General features: G+C 45.5%; 1 protein-coding gene and 1 pseudogene across 2 annotated transcripts in view; both read left to right on the forward strand.

Moving 5' to 3' along the window:
* The window catches only part of LOC137416770 (uncharacterized), a 19,952-nt gene extending 17,370 nt beyond the window's left edge, over nt 1-2,582 (forward strand). Inside the window, exon 3 of the mRNA XM_068102397.2 lies at nt 522-2,582. Within this exon, the coding sequence (XP_067958498.2) occupies nt 522-664 (143 nt within the window). The 3' untranslated portion in view covers nt 665-2,582. The remainder of the gene's footprint in view (nt 1-521) is intronic.
* Nucleotides 1-21,708, forward strand: part of LOC144889555 (uncharacterized) — a 257,306-nt pseudogene that overhangs the window by 216,208 nt on the left and 19,390 nt on the right. The gene's annotated exons all lie outside the window — the stretch shown is intronic.

Raw genomic sequence — 21,708 nt, forward strand, 5'->3', positions numbered from 1 at the left:
GGCAAGTAAGCCCGCCCACATGAATATGACAGGAAAGTGGCCCCACCCAGGAAAGGCGGAGAATAGGTGGGTGGTCAAGAGGGCCGTGAGGCCCTGCCCCCGAAGATCTCGGCGGATTGGATGGCATGATGTCAGATCTTCAAGGTTCGACTTTGGAGGAAGAAGAATCGTGCAGGCTCTCGCTCGGTCTGGCTTTCGGCTGGAGCAGTTGCTTTGTCTCGTATGCACTCGTGCAGAGAACTGTTCGGAGCTCGGAGACCCTTTGCAACGTTGGAGCCAGGGGTGTTGATTTGGGAGAACTGGAGCTGTGTCACGTTTTGGAGGTAGACAAGAGCGAAAGAGGACCAGCCGAACTAACCCGCTTATGTTTGTAGCGACGCGGAGAGGAACTTCATGCCATCTTGTGAACTTGCGTGCATTCCCTCCAAAATGCAATATTTATTGATACATTTTAAGAGTGTGGAACCAGCTATACAAGTGACACAAGAGTGCCTGCATTTAATAAAAGTTACTTTTTCCAGATTCATTTGTGAAAGTGGAAGTGAAAACTGAGCACGACATTGATGTCCACCTGGAGCGACCTGAACCAAATGATGCTGAAGCTTCTCACCTCAAAAACTCTCTCCATGAAGGTTTCTGTCGATGTCCACACATTTTTATTTGAATAGTTTGATGATGAACTCTGGTGTGAAGAAAAAAACACCACGTTATGATTTAATTGCTTTAAGAAATAACCACGATGGTCGATCAATGTCTCAAACATCAATTATCCCCTTCATTATTACATATAATATTGTTGCGGATACGGAGTACGGCTCTCCCCCTTAGCAAGAGGTGGTTAGCCCCTTGTCTTGTTAAGCTGACCGTCTCCGCTCCTGGTACTTGTAACGCTCTCCCGCGGGATGGAATGGATCAGGGTTATGGGTCCAGGGTTTATCCCGAATACCTTTATCCGTCCCTCGGCAGAACAGGGAGACTACCGCTTGAACCCCGGTTTTAGAGGTTCTCGTTGCCGAGCGGTTTTAGCAACAGGACATTCGAGCCATTAACAAATACTAAACCTGATTCATATGCGTCGGCCAAATCGTGCCAAAGGTATTCAATGGGGGAAATCACAAAGACGATCGGACGAGCATGAAGAAGAAGACGAAGGTAGGAAATAACAGGATTTATTATTATTTACACAAGACTAAAGGAAGAAAAGCAATCAAAGTAATATACAGAAAATGGAAGGAGCAGAAGGACACAGAGCAATTTCTAGCTTATCTACACAGGCTTAACTTATACCCCAGCCAACACAGACAGACAGACAGACGACAGTCAGACTTACACGGGGATGATGACAGGAATGGCAGGGATCGATGGTTGGAAGGAGAGGAAGGTTCAGCTGGACGCAGGCTGGAGTTTGATCCCGCACGGGACGTCGGGGCTGGAAGTGGACGGCCACCGATTCCACCGCAAACTGGTCCCCGCGTAGCAGCGCATCGAAGCTGCACGTCAAAGCAAGCCTGACTTGGTTCAGTGCACCTCCCTCAGAACTATCCTTCTCGTCTGGCCCCTTGCGCCTCTCTCCCCCTCAATCATCTCTGGTCGGGGCGTCGTGCCGCGGGTTATATGACACGCCCTACCAAGCCATACCCACTGATTTGTGGTTGGTCGTTCGGGGCTCCACCCTTGGTGACGAGGTGCGGGCCACGCCCATAATGTAGCTCCTCCCCCTTCTTCTCCGAGGCTTGACCACGTGCATAATGGAGGCAAATGCAGTTGGCAATTGAAAGGGGATTTGGGGCAATTGAAAGGGGATTCTACCTTATTTAATTTGGTGCAATACAATGTCAACTAGTGGAAAACAGAGCCTTAAACTGGAACACATAATAATGATATAACTATTTAGGGATCCTATGGTTCTCTACGTGTGTGCGATGGACTAACTAAAAGGACGACCTTTGATCTTTACACAAATTGATGGAGGTATTTACAAAGAATTACTATTATTTACAGAGGGTGATATTTACAACACAGGATTCTCAAATCCGCAACACTGCACCCTCATCCTGCAGGCACGTCCCGGGCCTATAAAACTTTACTTAATGTGGCACGTCGGTGTAATTCCCTCTACAATTAATCTGACCCTGAGTGCGACAATTTTAAAACACAAATAAGTATGTCCCGCTGTTGCATTGCACCCTACCTAACAGATTCACGCCCACAGGATAACCGAATTACGGAATGGTTTTCAAACTATACATGTACGGTGGGGAGCATTATTTACAAGACATTATTTGTATCTACACTGCAACCCAGGACCTGTTATTGTTTTTGGGGGAGACTTAAAAAGAAAATCCTGTGGGAGGGGAGGAGACAGCCTGCACTGCATTGATGCACCCACACCAATAAAGAGCACCAAAAAGCACCAATCAGCACCAGAAAAACACCAAAGCACCATCCAGTGCTCATTGCACATATTTCATCACAATAAAAACAACACACTGATGATCTTGTTCTTCTCTGCTCCCTCTGCTGGCCGATGTTCTTCCAGATGTTGTCTTTCTTCATGTTCTTCTTGCTTGCGGCCTATTTGCAATAATAAAAATGAAAAATGCACAAAACGTGTCCGTTTTTATTTATGGCCCACAGGGGGCCAACTATGGGTGGTTCACCTGTATGGCATAGGTGCCATGTTACCGAGGTCCGCAAGCAAGATCTCCCTTGGGCCATCGTGGCCGGTCCCAGCGGAGGGGTTAGGCCACAAAACTTGTGGTCCATAAGTGGTGCTTGGCCACAGACTGTGGTCCATAAGTGGTGCGTAGATGCAGGCAGCTGGTTGTGGAAATTTCGGGCACACCAACGTGGCCCCCCCACCCGCTCCCCCGCACGCTCCCCTCAGTGCCCAGAGAGCACGATCCTCGGTTGGGAGAAGGAAGACAGAGAAGACAGGTTTGCGAGGGGTAAGGTCACAAGGTTACACATCAACAAAGGCAATGCAAGGTGAGGTGCGCAAGGAGAGCGAAGTGAGAAAGCTCGTCCCTACCGTACGCCACCCCCCCCCCCCCCCCCCCGTCACCTACTCCACCCTTGCCCTTACCCATATTTACAACAATTTACAATTCGTCTCTACCGTCACGTCTTCCCCATATCTTCCCTAATACCAAATTCGTCACAATCCCTCTAACCAAATTTGCCATCATCCAAATTCCTCATCAATTCCTCATAAGGAGGAAGAGATGGAACATCAAGCACAATGTCACACCCACGTCATGATGCGTCTGACAATCCAAACATTTGCACAAAAATAACCAAAACATGGCATGGTGTGGAGTTACGTCACCTCAGGTGAGTGGATGTAGATGGTGCGAGGAGATTTCAATCCTAACTACTTCCTAAATGACATTAACACACTTTACACGACCCGGGGTCTTTCCCTGCCAATCCATTGGCCATCTTACACTCTATGCGGTTTTAAGAACCAAATTCCCATTGACCAAACTGTGGTGCTTCTCAATTTGGGGTCTCACTCCCCTGGTTCAACTCCCTGTGCCTTTGCACAATTTCAGGACTGGGTCGTGTGGCTCTCCCAGCAGGTCTACCCACCTGCACACCTCCGCCACTGCAGTTGCCTCCGAGCTTACCTGCTCCTTACCTAACCTGGGGAAGGCCCTCCCTGGCGCTTACCCCCCTCGGTGCCCTCTCTGGCACTGGGCTACCCGGGTCCTACCTCTGGATCCTCGGGCCCCATTGAACTCTAACTGGCTCCCAGAGCCTACCTGCGGCCTCGCCTGGCCGACATCCTCACAGTGGCGGAGTGCCCATTTAACTGCACACACAAACAGGCCACACGCCCAGCCATTTCCATGTCACTAATGCACCCATCCAAACACCATTCTTCCACACGCACCACAGATGCCAATATCCAACCACAATTTACCTATACCCTCTACCTAACTCTTAAACTACCCTCCCCGGGTATTCGTGATGGGGTCCATCATCCCCATACACACCTTCGCACCATCCACTCCACTCCCCAGTTTCCACCATACTCACTCCACACCATCCATTCCATACTCCATATATTCCAGACCATTTATTCCATACAACCATGCTCACCTGTATTTGCACACCTGTGCCATCACACCTGGTGCTTCCTGCACCCTCCTTCCTCCCAGGCTTCTTCATTCAATGCAATGCACAATCACAATTATTCCTCATACGCTGCTCCATACACTTCCACGCTCAATACAACTCACAATCACCTCACACTTTTCACAATACACTTCTGAATACACTTTCAACACTCACACGGCACCATTCACGAGCATTGCCTAGCGATTCCGCATTTGCTCAATACTAAGACTCTCACACACATGGCATCACCTGATCTGACTACTCCCTTCTGAAACTCGCGCTTCCCCGTCGCCCCTTATACTGTTGCGCATACCACGTCGTTAACAACCATACTACTCTCTCTCCGTCCCCACTACAGGTATCATGTCGCTACTTAACCCTACAGTTACCTATGGTAATTTTTCTAGATCCCTATACAATTATCCAAACCCTCCCTCGACGAGCTTACACTGCCATAAACCCCATAACTAGTGCTCATGTGCCCCATGTGCGAGGGATGGCAGAGTTGCCATCCCACCACATCCGGCATCTTCTACTATCAATTTTGCCATCAAATTCCAATTCTGCCCATCACTTTGCCAATCATTTTTCCCATCAAATTTTGCCAATCACCAATTTCCTATCCCTACCAAATGTCCATTAACTTGAGCCTCGGTGCATCTTTACATTCTCAAAGCCCGACTTCGCCAAGCCGAGCAATGAACGCGGGTGGTTCGTTTCCGGCAGTTGGATCCGTCCGGCACTCGGTTCAGGGAAGGAGGTTTACTCAGGCCAAGATTCCGAGGTCCACCTCGGCGCGGAGCCTTCCGGTCTCCCACCCGATGGCCCGATCTCGCCCGGCCGGAAAGCCGCAACCACAAGGGGTCGCCATGCCGACCCTTCCTACCTGCCCTTGAACCGGGCCGCCCGGGCCGCTTCGCGGAGCACGGACGCGACCGTGCAGAGCGAGGCCCGGCGCAGATCGCGCACGGCGGTTCCTTTGAAACCGCCGTGGTTACGATCCCCGCTGGTTCCCACAGCACCCAAAGCCCGGCACGAACCGAGGGCTCACTTTGGCTAACTGTCGGTCTAACTGCTAACCCGGTTAACGTCGATGCTTCACCTGCAGGCTCACACGCATACGCGACCCCTTTCACACTCACCGAGCTCAGCGCTCCAACGCCGCCCGTACACCCCACGTACTTCGTTATTGCACTTGTTCTTGTTCCACTCTCAGACTTCGTTACACACCCGACCACCGCACACTTTGGCACACACTCGTCGTTCGCACACCTCATCAACACACCTCTTCGCGCCCACTCCTCGGTCACATCCTCTGTGACAACCACGGGTGTGCACTCTTCTGCACACCCAATCACGTGCTTCACTACTTACTCTCAATGGTGGTGAACAGCCGTTTTAAAGACCTGGAGGGAGGAGTGGGATTGAAGAGAGTGAGGGAGTTTGTTCCAGAGGTGGGAGAAAAGAGGAATGAAGGAGTGAAGGTGAGCAGAGAGTCTTGATTTTGGCAGTTTAACCATAAGAGGGTTGCAGGCAGATCTTGTGCGACCTGCAGGAATTTTTGGGGGACAGAGCCCAGAGAGAGCTGGGGGAGCAAGGCCGGAGAGGAGTCTGTAGAAGACGGAAAGCCCACCAACCTGCCTGCGGTGATTAAGTGAAAGGCCCTCGGAGATAGCGTCATTGCGGGAGATTCCAATGATTCTGAACGCTTTGGTTTCAACAGCGTGAAGATGAGCTAGGTGTGAGGCAGGAGCACCAGCCCAGAGGGGAGAGCAGTACTCCATTGAGCTGCGGATGAAAGCCTTGTATGTGGTGAGGAGCTCAGGTGTGCCAAGGAAGGGCTTCGCACGACGGAGGATGCCCAGTCGGCGACTGGCTTTGGAGGCCAGCTTGGAAATGTGGTTTTCCCAGGAAAGATCATGGCAGATAGTGAGACCCAAAAGCTTGATTGACAGAACTTCTTGGAGAGGATTATTCAGAAAGTAGATGGGAGGGTTGTCCAGTCGGTCTTTTCGGAGAGACATAGTAAGAGTGTGAGATTTGTCAGGATTGAAAGACATGTTCCACTTGTTTGCCCAGTCTGTGATTTTGTCCAGGTCTGCAGAGAGTGAGGAGGCTGCAGACTGCCGATCTGAGGGATGAGGAATGCAGCGGCAGAGAGTGGAGTCATCAGCAAAGAGATAGAGAGGATTTTCAAGAGAGTCAGAGAGATCATTGATGAAGCCCAGAAAAAGCACAGGGCCCAGAACACTGCTTTGGGGAACTCCAGCCTGAACAGGAAGAGGAGATGAGAGAAACCCATTCAGGGCCACATGTTGACGACGACTAGAGAGGAAGTCCGCCAGCCATGCGTGGAGATTTCCATGGATACCAAAGGAGGAGAGTTTGGTGAGCAGAGCGGGGTGCCAGACCGTATGGAAGGCACGTGATATGTCGAGGGAGACCGCTTTAATTTCCTGTTTGGCATTGAGGACCTCCATCCATTGTTGAGACAGCAGAAGCAGCATGTCCAGAGTCGAGTGACCTGGTCTGAAACCAAATTGATGATCAGAGATCAAGCCATTGGAGAAGAGGAAAGATTTCATATCCGAAGCAATGATGGATTCCATGACTTTGCTGATAATTGGGAGAAGGCTGATTGGTCTGTAGTTGCTAGGATCTGTTTTTGCACCTTTTTTGTGCAAAGCGGTGATGTTGGCTGATTTCCAAGCAGATGGCAGTTGACCTTGAGCAAAAGAGAGGGTGAAGAGAACAGAGAGAGGGAGTGAAAGAGCGGAAGAACATGATTTTAGGACCCGTGGGCTGATGCCGTCACGTCCAGTTGCAGAATCAGAGTCGAGGGTTGACAGAAACTTTTCCACCATGTCAGGAGGAAAGCACATGGAGTCCAGGAGCAGCTGGGTACGACTGGGTATGGTGGGTACAGAGAGGGATGGGTTTGGGACACAAGATTTAGAGGCAAACACAGAGTTGAGGCATTCAGATTTTTCACGTGCTGAAACACAGTCAGCTGTGTAGCCATTTGAGGTAAGGGAGGGGTTGGAGGGGGAACAAACACCAGAAACAGATTTGACCAGACGCCACCAGGATTTGGAAGAGGGAGACAGATAAGAGAGTTCGGTCTTGAGAACGGAGAGATATTGTTTCCTGGCTCTCCTGAGCCAGGAAACCTAATTTCCATCCTAACTACCTTCTAAATGACTTTAACACACTTTACACTACCCGGGGTCTTTCCCTGCCAATCCATTGGCAATCTTACTCTATGCGGTTTTAAGAACCAAATTCCCATTGACCAAACTGTGGTGCTTCATCAATTTGCGGTCTCACTCCCCCGATTCAACTCCCTGTGCCTTTGCACAATTTCAGGACTGGGTCGTGTGGCTCTCCCAGCAGGTCTACCCACCTGCACACTTCCACCACTGCAGTTGCCTCCGAGCTTACCTGCTCCTTACCCTAACCTATCTACCTGGGGAAGGCCCTCTGGCGCTCTCCCCTACTCGGTGCCCTCTCTGGCACTGGGCTACCCGGGTCCTTCCTCCGGATCCTCGGGCCCCATCCACAACTCTACCGGCTCCCAGAGCCCACCTGCGGCCTCACCTGGCCGACATCCTCACAGTGGCAGAGTGCCCATTTAACTACACACACTTACAGGCCACACGCCCAGCCATTTCCACGACACTAATGCACCCATCCAAACACCATTCTTCCACCACGCACCACAGATGCCAATATCCAACCACAATTTACCTACTCCCTCTACCTAACTCTTAAACTACCCTCCCCGGGTATTCGTGATGGGGTCCATCCTCCCCATCCACTGCCTTCGCACCATCCACTCCACTCCACAGTTTCCACCATACTCACTCCACACCATCCATTCCATACTCCATATATTCCGTACTCCATGTATTCCATACAACCATGCTCACCTGTATTGGCACACCTGTGCAATCACTCCTACTGGTGCTGCCTGCACTCTCCTTCCTCCAGGACCATTTGCTCAACACAACACACAATCACCAATTACTCACTCATACACTGCTCCATACACTTGTTCACTTGCACACCTGTGCAATCACACCTGGTGCTTCCTGCACCCTCCTTCCTCCCAGGCTCCTTCAATCACTCAATACAATGCACAACCACAATTGTTCCTCATACGCTGCTTCATACACTTCTGATTCTCAAACACACGGCATCATCTGATCTACCTGGTGCCCTGCTAAAAACTCGCGCTTCCCCGTCGCCCCTTACATTATTGCGCTCCCTCGTCATTATAATCCAAACTAATCTCTCTATGTCCCCGACTACCTGTCCAATGTCGCTACTTAAATCTACAGTTACCTATGGTCATCTTCTCTAGATGCCTACCATTTTATCCTAACCCTCCCGGGCTAGCTTACACTGCCATAAACCTATAGCTCATGTGCCCCATTGTGTGAGAGATGGCAGAGATGCCATCCCACCACATCGGGCATCTCTCACTACCAATTTTGCCATCAAATTCCAACCAATCAAAATTTGCCAATCACTGCCAATCATTCTACCAATCATCAATTTCTGCCAATCCTATTCACTATTCTAAATTTCGGATCAAAACACTATCATCATCACAGTCCGCTATATCTGAGCCTCGGTGCGTCGTTACATCATTAAAACTCGGCTTCGCAAAGCCGAGCAATGAATTCGGGTGGTTTGGTCGCCTGCAGGTTGAATCCGTCCGGCATTTGGTTCAGGGGAGGCGGTTTGGTCGGGCCGAGATTCCACGCACCATCTCGGCGCAGCACCTTCCGGTCCCCGGCCCGATGGCTCAATCTCGCTCGGTCGGAACCCCGCCCCCACCACAAGGGGGCACCGTTCCGATCCCTCCAACCTGTCCCTGAACCGGACCGGTCGCCTTGCCCGACAAGGCCCGTACTCGACCGTGCGGGCCTCACATCCAACAAAGTGCACCGCACACGCTATCCGTCGCCCTAAACGCTGCTCCGGTCAACGTCGATGCTTCACTTGCATACGGGACCCGTTTCACACTCAGAAAACCTGGCGTATCGGCGCCTCCAGTGCATCCCACACACTCCGTCCATTCCACCACCGCACTCCCTGTCACACACCACACCTCTCGCGCACACTCGCCGTTTGCACACTTCCTTAACACACCTCGCGCACTGTCTTGCGCACTCTCCCTCGGTACGTACTCCGTACCACTCACCATGGGCATGCACTCTCGCATCCACCCGCTCACGCACTTCAATGGGCTCTCCCACACCCGCGCCACAACCAATTCAGGTGTGCTTTCTCGCACACTCTCGCCGTTCATCCCAAACGTGCATCCTCGCACCTGCTCCTCCACCAACTCACTCTCCGTGTCACACTCCGTACACTCTGTTTCACACAGACCCTCCGATGTGCATTCACTCTCGCACTCGGTATCACTCCCATACTTTATAACACGCTTACTCTTTGACGCACACTTTTTTCTCACACGCGTGCCATTTCCACTCACAGCGCCCAATGGACCTTCCACAAACGCCCGGGTGCTTTCGCGATCCCAAGTGCGCGACAATTCTCTTCGCGCCAAACACCCTCCTACAAAATCTCCCCGCACAACATACAGCACATCTCACCTTCGGAGTTCTTCTTCCTCCCTGCCCCAACACCTGCAAATCTTGAAAAGGATTAAGCATGGCATCAAGGTATGAGCACGGACTTTGCACATATTCCATTTCTCCCTTCAATTGTTGCTCTTCTAAGTCTGTTGTCTCTACAATTTCAACTATACCCACTACTTTTTCTTTACTCACCTCGACGACCGCTGGCTGTATTAAAATTCCCTCTTCTACCTCAGCGGTCACCGGCTTTGCCATACCCTGGGTCGCGATCTCTATACCCGTCATTTTACCCGCGCTTTTCTCCGCTTCGCTCAACCAGCGCTTCTCGACCCGTTTTACCTCGTCGTGCACCCTTGGGACCCTCTCGCCCATCCTGCGGTCAACCTCCCTCTCAGCTTCCCTTACCTCGTATGCAGCTCTGTCCCTCGCCAGTCCCTCAGTTATTTCTTTAATTTGGTTTCCCCACCCCCTGTTCTCTTCCATCCTCTTATCCGCCTTGGCCATGAAGGCCTGCATTTGCAGCATTAATTGGCCCCAGTCCATTGGCGGCGCTGCTACGGTCACGGGCGCGGCGACATTTGGTGCCGCTGCAACCCCGTGCACAAGGGCGCCATCTTGTGCGCCTGAAACCTCTGCAACCACATCCTCACTGCTCTCCTCCTCCCTCATTACTCCCACCTCCTCCCTGGGGTCCTGGGTTGATTCTAACCCCTCTAACTCTACCCCCACTGGCACCCGATCGCCTTGATTATCCATGGCACGATTTTTAAAATTTGGATGTTATAAAATAAAATTTTGGGCCACTCGTAATTTGAGTGCGTTAAGCCCACTTCGGGTCCGAATCCCACTCCTGACACCAATTGTTACAGATCTCTACGTCAGCCCTTTTCCCCTTAAGAAGGGGGGATTAATCCCCTTGTTTATGACTGACCGACGTGAGTCCTGGCAGGTGAGCAACCCCGTTCGAGACCGCGGACAAGATGTTAATTGCCGAGCGGATTAGCAGCCGCGGCACGAACCATTAGCAAGTAACTGACCCGATTCTTAACGTTGGCCAAATCGTGCCACAGGTGTTCAATGATGGAAACCTCTAAAACGAACCGATGTGAAGAAAAGAAGGCAGAGTAAGGAGGAACAGGAATTTATTACTACTATTTCCACAATCAAAAGAACCTAGGAGAAGGAAGGATACGAAAATAAAGACAGAAGGATGGAAGGATCAGAAAACACAGCGCAATACTAACTTATCTAAACAGGCTTAACTTATACCCCAGGACAAGACACACAAAACAGACGACAATCAGACTTACACAAATGGGGAATGAAGGCAGGAACTAATGACTGGAAGGGGAGGAAGGTTCAGCTGGAGGTGGATGGCTGGACGGACGAGGAGGTGGGATCACAAGGCGGGAAGGATGCAGGTGGTTGGTGTGATCCCGGCTCGAGTTGAGCAGCCGCCGACTCTCCCCAATCGTCTCCGCATGGCGACGTTGCTTCGTGGCCGCAACTGCCGTCACCGCTGTCGACGCTCAAAGCTGCGGTTTGTTCAAAGCTGCGGTTTGTTCAAAGCTGCAGTGGACTCCTTTAGGTGAACTCATCCCTTCTCTGGTGGGGGCGTCGCGTGACGGGTTATATAGGGCCACACCCTGGAATCTTCGCGAACCTGCCTGATCGTTCTCTCTCCGCCCTCTCAAGCCAAACCCCTCATGCTTGGTTGGTTGATCGGGGTTGGCTCACTCCTCCTTCCTATGATGAGGGGCGGAGACACGCCTTTCTTCTCCGAGCTGGCCGCATGCTTAATGGAGGGCGAATGCAGTTGGCAAATGCGGTTGGCAATGGAGGCTTTGGGCAATGAAAGGGGAACTATCTTATTTCAATTCGGTGGAATGCAGAGTCAATTAATGGGGAACACAGCCTTAAACTAATACACATAATAAGGAAATAACTATTTAGAAGGGTATATGGTGGCCGACGTGCATGTATATGGACTAACTAAGAGGACGACCTTTGACCTTTACACACAAACGGAGGTATTTACAAGAATTACTTACATTACTAAGGGTGATCTTCACAAACATTACTCAGGATTCTCAAATCTGCAACTATATATATAGTGTAGCAGCATAGCAAACCTGTTGTGCATTTTGTGATACAAGCACCAAATTTGGCACAAATGTACATTAATATGTTGCGAACATTTTCAGATATTGGGCCACTTGAAATTCCGTAATTTTTTTTTTCAAATTTTTTCAAATTTCGTAATTTCAAATTTTTCGAGTGACACCGTCACAATTTCGGTCTTCGAGGCCGGCCGATATAGTGGGGCGGCTTAGCCCAAATATTCAAAAGAATTGTGCATTTTGTGATACAAGCACCAAATTTGGCACAAATGTACATTAATATGTTGCGAACATTGTGTGGTCAGCAATGAAGACGAGAGTCTGAATTACATGTATGCAAAAGACCTTGTGAACCAGTGAAGCAAATACACGGGTAAGCATGAATTAAATCTAGGGCATGATATAATTTCCATGATGTTTACCTCTACACTCAATGGTGGAAGGAGGTAATGTTTTGATCCCAGCTTGTCTGTATGTCTGTTTGTCTGTTAGTCCACAAAATTCCAGACAAAGCTTGTAGTAGTGGTAGTTGTAGTGGTAGTGGTGATAACAGAAATTGTTATATAGAACTGAACTTATATTATTATTATATGCAGAAAATAACTTCATTTCTCTGCAGTGGACAGGTTAATTGGTTTATGCACTGAAGGGGTCACCCTGGTGTGCACTGCTGTGTTCTGCCTCACTGAGTTGTTCAGGTATGATGTACTCAGCACAAGCTTCCGGTCGGCCCGGAGGTGGGGGTGCGGGGGCGGGGCCTGTCACGGAACGTCAAAACAAACGGCCTGCCGGGGCCGCCCAAAAGCCCCAAAAGTCGGGCGTGAGGGGCGCGTCCATTAATGGAACGCCTCTCGCTTCCCAGATCGAGGGCCACGTGGTCAGGAGAACCTCGTCCCTTCTGGTCACACTTTGCCTATCGGCCGGCCTCGAAGACCGAAATTGTGACGGTGTCACCCGAAAAATTTGAAATTACGAAATTTGAAAAAATTTGAAAAAAAAAATTACGGAATTTCAAGTGGCCCAATATCTGAAAATGTTCGCAACATATTAATGTACATTTGTGCCAAATTTGGTGCTTGTTTCACAAAATGCACAATTCTTTTGAATATTTGGGCTAAGCCGCCCCCCTAATATATATATATATATATATATATATATATATATATATATATACATATATATATATATATATATACATATATATATATATATATATATATATATATATATATATATATATATATATATATATATATATATATATATATATATATATATATATATATATATATATATATATATATATATATATGTATATATATATATATATATATATATGTATATATATATATATATATATATATATATATATATATATATATATATATATATATATATATGTATATATGTATATATATATATATATATATATATATATATATATATATATATATATGTATATATATATATATATATATATATATATATATATATATATATATATATATATATATATATGTATATATATATATATATATATATATATATATATATATATATATATATATATAGATATATATATGTGTATATATATATATATATATATATATATATATATATATATAGATATATATATGTATATATATATATATATATATATATATATATATATATATATATATATATATATAGATATATATATGTGTATATATATATATATATATATAGATATATATATGTATATATATATATATATATATATATATATATATATATATATATATAGTTGTGGATTTGAGAATCCTGAGTAATGTTTGTGAAGATCACCCTTAGTAATGTAAGTAATTCTTGTAAATACCTCCGTTTGTGTGTAAAGGCAGGAACTATATATATATATATATATATATACACACACACACACACACACACACACACACACACACACACACACACACACACACACACACACACACACACACACACACACACACAGTATGCATTTGTTCGTTGATCATCGTTCGTCAAGGCCAATGACATGTGAGTGACATTCATTGTTGTTTCTCGTATTTAACATGGGACAGCCAATTAATTAACACCAAGCAGATATACTCAGCTCAGCCCATCATTTTGACAGCATTCCAAACCTGGAAATCAGACCAACAGATAACGTTATGCAGACGTTCACAATAGAAACTGCGCTTTGCAACCAGCAGATAACGTTATGCAGACCTTTTACAATGGACGCCACAGTTTATCAATTTTATATTCTGTAGCGTAATGGTAGACAAATCTTTCATATCTAGATCTTTTATTTTCTGAAATTCATCCAGACTTATGAAGGAATTGATTCAATCTCCTATTTATATGTGAATACATTTTAATGGGCAATTTTTTCTCAATTAATCTTAATTTCTCCTGACACATTGACACTGTCCACCAGGTTACATCCAAATTAATTATTATATCTATACAGTATATATATTTTTTCACCTTTCAATAAAGATATATGTACCAACCCATCTGTTTTCCTGAGCCTGAACTTGCATTGTGCAGCTAAATAACCTTAATCAGATTGAACCCACCTGTCATCCTTCAACGCACATAAAACGTGCAGAAATTTAAAAGAATAACATTGTAATTTTGTGTTATTTCTTCCGTTCACAAATTATGTATGCAATTTTAGCCTGCTCATTAAACAGTTAATTTTTTCCATCTTTCCACCTGTTCACATAATTTTAACCACCTGTCATGCAATGATCATCGATATGCAAATAAGGTAGAATATCCATATTGAACAAAAGGTCAACATGCAAATCGCACACAAAGGGTTGTTTCTTTAAAATTGATGACAAACGAAAAAACATTTCTAAATCGTCACTCAGAACGTTTCGCGAGATCAAAAATACTTGTCCATTTCTGTAACTGAAATCACATGTGTGCACCCTTCTGTCACTAATACTGTTACGGATCTCGGTTTACGGCGCTCCCCTTCCCGAGAGGGGTTTAATCCCCTCGTCTATTACCTGGCCGTCCGAGTCCTAGAAGATATCGCGCTGCTTTGCGGGGTTGAGGTTGACCAGGGTGACTGGTCAATGGAGTCCCAGATACCTTCGCCGACCTCTCTGCAAAGCAGGACGATACTTCTGCTCGAGCCACGGACAAGATGGAAGATTGCCGAGCGGTTTAGCAATCCGAGTCTTGAGCCGTTAGCAATAAAACTAACCCGATTCTGAGCGGTTCCTATATTGTGCCACCGGTACTCAATGGGGAAAAGACAAAGTCGATCAGTCGAGAGGGATCCAAAGAATGAGAAGGGTGAAGGAAGAACAAATAGATTTATTAACTATCTAAAAGAGGAAACGAAAGAAGGGAATATACAAGGAGAGGAATTAAAAGGACATAGGGCAACCTTATACACTTATATAACATGCCCAAAACAAACAGACAGACTCACACGAAAGGTAGCTGGTAGGGGAGGAAGGTCCAGGCAGATGGTTCCAGGCGATGGGATGGTCCAGGTTCCGGGTCCGCCGGTGAAGAAGGGTTGGCAGCTTAACGCGCGACCGGACCTTACAAATGCGAGGGGTTGGAATGCGCGTACGTATAGCGTGCCGAACGCTCTCAAAACCACGGCAGTTCGTATCGAAAACGATCGTCCCAAACGATCCTCCGCGCAATGTTCTTGTATTCGCCGCCTCTGCGCTGTTCTCTCGCATCTGCCGATCTCCCCCGCATCTGCTCTCTCCTCGCATCTGCTCTCTGCGTGAAAGGGCTTTGCGTTATGAAAAAAGGGCTTTGCTTTCACTTTGCGTGAAAGGGCCGCGTCCGCTTTGCTCCGCCTACCGGTGAACACGCCTCAGCCCGGATTGGTCACAAGGGTTAATTGTTACCTCCCCTCGTGACGCGTTGATGGGGCCACGCCTAGGTTCCTGGCCGCTCCTCCCTTCTTCTCCAACTTAACCTCGTGCGTAATGGCGTCTTGAGACGGGCGCTGCAGCTAGCAGAGAAGTGCAATATGTTGTGGAGGGCAGTTTACGCCACAATATGAATGGAATAGGAATTGGAGAAGGGGGCTAGGTTATTTGATTAATACAACGCAGAGTCACACTATTGGAAACAGATCCTTAACTGAAACGTAGACTAATGAAATAACTAAAGAAGATCCTATGGTGTCCTACGTGTTGTACTTGGCCTATCTAGGGTGCGACCTTTGACCTTTACACCAACAATGGGAGTATTTACAGGGGATTATTTATAAGGGAACATTTACAAAAATTGACAAAGTGGAGGGATCTAAAAACCACAACAATACATTCATTCATATAAAGGTCAGCTTCAACCACCATTCGAGTGAATGTTAGTTCTCAGCCTGTCTGTAAGACACCAAGAAAGCATTTTGCAGTCACACCCAAGTTGCACACAGCCTGACTAACAGGTGCACCTGTCTCTTGCAAAAATCTCATCGAAGTGCATTTCACGCACACCTGCAAACAAAATATTTAAATCTATGTATCACACTACACATTCTCATTCACCCATATCTCCAACACACCATTTCAAAGCACACAGCCACACACCAAAAACTCACTCTTGAAATCACTCTACCGATGACGATTCAAGACATGCACACAATCACTTGAGCTCATGAACAGCTTACTCAATACTCATTTACAAATACATCTCCCAATTAATTTTACAGGGAAAACACAAATAAAAACAAGTACAGATACATTCAAAGTACACCACCCCAATGCCAAATTATTAAATATCCTACAGCGCGGCATTGCCGGGGAGCCTCTGGCACCCAGCAATACCGCAGTGCAGCTCATGGAGACAACATTGGGAGGGAGAGGTGTACAATAATTGATTGATTAATTGCATAAGTAAAATCAATAAATGATCGTCATAAAATATTTTCTTAATCAATTGGCTAATAGCATAACTAAACCACCAGTGCTTCAGCCGAAGATGTATCTTTTCGAAATTGAATTAAATAAGTCATTAATATTAAAAAATAATTAATTGATTAATCAATAAATAATTAATCGATTAAATGATTAATCAATAAATCAAAAATATCCTTTGTGGCCACATCACTTGGTCGCTGTCATGTCCAAATATCAGCTTCCTCACTCAAAAGGTGCCTGAGATAATGGCCAGAAGAGAAAGGAAATGTATAAGTACTTAATTAATCGCTAATAATTAAATAACTAATCAATTAATTGATTAATCAAAAAACAAAAAATACTGTTTTTGACAAAGTACTTGCTCACTATTGTGCCGAAATTTCAGCTTCCTCGCTCAAAGGATGGCTGAGATGTCGCCCAGACAAACAAGAAATAAACCAAGAAAAACAACCAGAGTGAAAACTGAGTACAGTAATACCCCGGCCTACATCATTAATTGGTTCCATAAGCCGTGACGTAACTCGGTTTTTGACGTAAACCGGGCGTAATGCCTTTTAGCTCAATCACGAGCCTCGATCTTGAAAAAAAAAAAAAAAAAAAAAAAAGCCTTAAAATGAAGACAAACACCATAAAACTAGAGTAAATAACTCGCAAAAGTATATAACTATCGCTAAACCTTAAAGAACACTAAAAACAGATAAATAAATGAATTTGTAAAGAATAATAAATAAAATTAATAAGACAATGTTATTCACCTTAAACATGGCGTCTCTTCTGAACACAAACACACATTTTAGCAGTCTTAGCCGGCGGCGCTTTTTCAGTGACGTATGCGAGAATACGTTCCCTATCATGAATTATGGTCGATACCGTCGACCGTGGCAGCCCTAAGGCATAGACCTTATCGCGAATCGGTAAATATCAACAGAGGGCGCTCCACCGCAAAGCATGATGGGATCGAAAAGGGGGCAAAGGTAAACACGAACCCAGAAGAGGAAGCCTCTGTCTACGATCGACGCTGTGTTTACGGAAAGGAAGATGGCTAATGTGAAAGAAATTCAGCGTTTTTTGGCATTAAAATCCAGCGATTTAAAGAAATATTTGAGGGAAAGGGGGGGTTCCCATTGCAGAAGAGAAACAACCTGCTTATGAAAGAACAGTTCCTGAATGTTGAAACCTCGATCGGCCATACAAATATCGCCGGGCTGGAACTTGTCTACAATGTTCGTCATCTTTACAATTTTTTTGTCCGACGTGTTTCCTCCTGTGGGTTTGGAAATGTATGAAATTGTTCCGCTAGGTGCAATACCAACAAGGCACTTGAGAGTAGGTCTTGACTTATATTGGCTGTACACTTGCTATTGCCCCTTTCCGATCCCATGACGCATTGCAGTTCCGATTCGCGATAAGGTCTATGCGCTATCACCGACACTTTTTCACCTTTTTCATACCTTTTAATCAGATTTAACTTATCTTCCATCGTAACCACATTACGCTTGGAAACACGAGCATTATCCTTCTTAGGACCCATGGCTAACACAGACACAGTAAAGGAATACTGTATGTCGCCTCTGTTTTGAATGAGAACCAGCAGCTGCGCGTACGTACAGTATACGGTACGTACATATATATATTTTTAATGTGCTTTTTATTGTATTTTAAATTGTTTTTTTAGCTTTTATTGTTACTTTATGTACTATTTTATTTATTTTAAATCTATTTTAAAGGAAAAAAAAAATTTTTCACATCTATAGGAGTGACGTAAAGGCGCACATAATGACGTTCGCTGAACTGAAATTTACTCTAGAAGAGTGGTGTAAAGTCGGATTTGACATAGGTCGAAATGGCGTAAAATGGGGTATGACTGTACTCCCTTTCAGCATGTGTCATTGCCGAGCCCCCTTCAGTGCCCGGCAATGACGTTATGCAGCGCCTGGAGATGGCATAGGAAAGGTGCGGTGCACAATACACAGTCTTCCCTTTCAATGTACAATACACTTGACCAAATGTCAAACCAGTGTACCCGATGCACTCAGGCTGGGGCTACAGCAAGAACACTGGACCACAACTCCAATTCTTCTGCAGAAAGAGGGAGTTCCTGGCACAGCTGAACCACCGCTACCAAATGTGGACAACTTGTGCTGAACAGCCAGAAGCAGATCAGATCAGATCAGATCTGTTCTAACGCTCAAACACACACTCGGGATTTTCACGTGATCAACGTCCGGTGCCCCCCAAAACCAAACCCAAATCAGATAACGCACAAAAGGGATTTCACTAACAAGAGTCCGGTGCCCCCCAAAACCGAATCAGATATCTATCACAAATCACTGAAAATTTAAACATCCAACCGAGATTTCAACCTGTGGCAAGTTTTTACATTTATACATAACAAAAACGAATGCAAAAACAAGCAGACAGAGGACACACATAATAAACACAATACACGGTCATTAAAATTCAAGCAAACAAGTTACAACACCCTGGGAACATAATACTCAGGTATCAAAATCTGTAATCAGTTCGTTGGATACGTTACCATGCGACCAGAAGCAAGGGGAGAGCACAGTTCGTGCTCTGCTCTCCTCTTTCCAGGTCGCCTCAGAGTTAGAACAGAGTCACTGTCGCCATCCTGTTGTGGAATTTTGGACAGTGTGTAATTGATAAATCAAGAATTCGATGTCCAAAACCTTTTGGAAGAAGAAGGATTGACAAATTTTGATTCCCGAGGAGGATATCACTTTTTGTTTACAAGAAGATGCACAGCAAGAAACAATAACCCTTGTCAAACCAAGAAGTTCACACTGTAGCACATTGCAAGATACATTACAAAATCCTAAGTCCTGGTACAGTGGAGATGTGCATCAAAGAAAACATCATAAGGATACACCAAATACACAGTAGCATGCACAATATACAATATTGACATACAGTATCGACAAACCAAGTGAAAATCCTAAGTACAATATCAACATTCAGTATTTACAAACAAATAGTCCTTGAGCCAGACCAAAAGTAATGCTCCGGCGGGGGGAGTAATTCTCATTATGATTTTCCATTCGACCAATGTCTCAAGTGTCAGAAAAGGTGTGTTGGACATCTGAGAACGGTAGCTTAGTGCCCGGATGGACGCCATCTTTGAAACCACCCAGCTCGAAAATGCCCATTTGGTGGGGTACATTGTTGCACGTGTATCTGGACTTCTATACTAGCTATCGATGTGCAGTTGACGACTAAATATACGTCCGATGTGTACCGTCTAAATAAAAAATAATATGAAGCATTTTGTTTTAGATTAATTATTATAAAAATCAATTATCGAAAAAAAATCATATATTTTTCAATATTTTATTATTAGATTTGTACTTTTTTTAGTGAAACAACACTGGTATGATTTTCCAAATTATGCATTGTGCTACACCGTTTATCTGTCTATAAAAATAACTCAAAAACTAAAACATATCATCCACCACGAGTTTACAACAAATAAATGTAAAGAGGCATAAAATGACTTAGGCCGCCGCTGGCATTATCTATTCTGACGATAAAGCAAGTTAGGAATGTCGTACGGAGAGGATTTTAACACCATACGATATCTAATAAGCAGGCGGAAATTGTTACATAGGAAATCTGCACTTTGGTGGCCATCTTGGATTTCAAAATGGCCGCCAATTATATTAATTATTCATTACTAGAGTTTGGAAAGACGTATGGAGCTGATTTTAACACCATACGATGTATATTCCTAATAAGCAAGCGGAGGTATCATTGAACATGTCATGTTTTAGTCAAATAACACCGGTATGATCTTCCAAATTATACATTTTGCTAAACCGTTTATCTGTCTATAAAGATTTTCAGGCAATTTGGCCTGCATTATAATAGAGAACAACATATGCTATACAATATACAGTGCACACAAAGTTAATCATCAGAGTCGCCATCAGAGTCATTGGCATCCTGAGCCACGATAGCATCATCCTGCACCATGTTGGAGCATCCCTGCAGCTTACACACAACAGTGCACTTCAACCCATTCAGTATGCAGGAGCAATCTGACGGTCGACACGTCCTTCTGCATGTGCATGAGATGAGATTCAAGACGACATCTGGAGCTGGTAGACCCGCCATCCATCGGATTGTGAGCGAACCGCCATCATCGAGTTCAGCAGTTAGATAGTATCGTGACACAGCCCCTTGTCGAAGACTAAAACCTCGTGTTCCTCCAGCTGTTTGCGTATCTTTGTTTACTGTTTCTTCTGTTGTCTGATCAACAGCGATTCTGGCAAATGGATTCCCTGGTCTAAGCTGTACGGAGAAGTAGCCTTGATTGAAATGCCTGTACAACTCGGGGCATGTTTCGTGGAGTTGCGTCATCTGTGCATAGTACACTGGTAGATATCTAGCATAGTTCACCTTGTTCATTGCGAAACACCAAGGGATCACTCTTCTGACACAAGCCAAGTGAAGCATCCAGTCGCCTTCTCTATCCGCACGAATCAACCCCAGCAGGGTCTCTACCATATCAATATACATCATCCAGAAGCGAGCCAGGTCTCCATGTTTGGTTCGCAGAAAATGTAGGTATTTCGCGAACATGTCAAAGCTCTGTACACATGAATCATCATCGAGAGCAGCAGCGAGAGTCTCATGGCAAACATCCTCCTTGATGCTGCGAATTTTGAGGTCAGTGCTTCGAATCTGGGGTTCCTTGTCAGGATGATTGCTTTCTATCCACACCTGGAAGCCCTTCCAAATGATGCGCATTAGTGCCTCGTACATCAACCTGTGGAGTCGCACAGCACGGTTGTATTGCTTGCCTTCCAGAACCCTGTTGATGGAACCTTCAGCGATTACTCCTGACTCAACAGCTACATCCCGAAGGCCTGCATCTCCAAACATTTTCCCAATGCTCGACATGAAGTTACAGATGGTATGGAAGTTCCCCAT

Source organism: Myxine glutinosa, chromosome 1 (assembly GCF_964187855.1).
Source record: "Myxine glutinosa chromosome 1, kmMyxGlut1.1, whole genome shotgun sequence".
NCBI lineage: Eukaryota > Metazoa > Chordata > Myxini > Myxiniformes > Myxinidae > Myxine > Myxine glutinosa.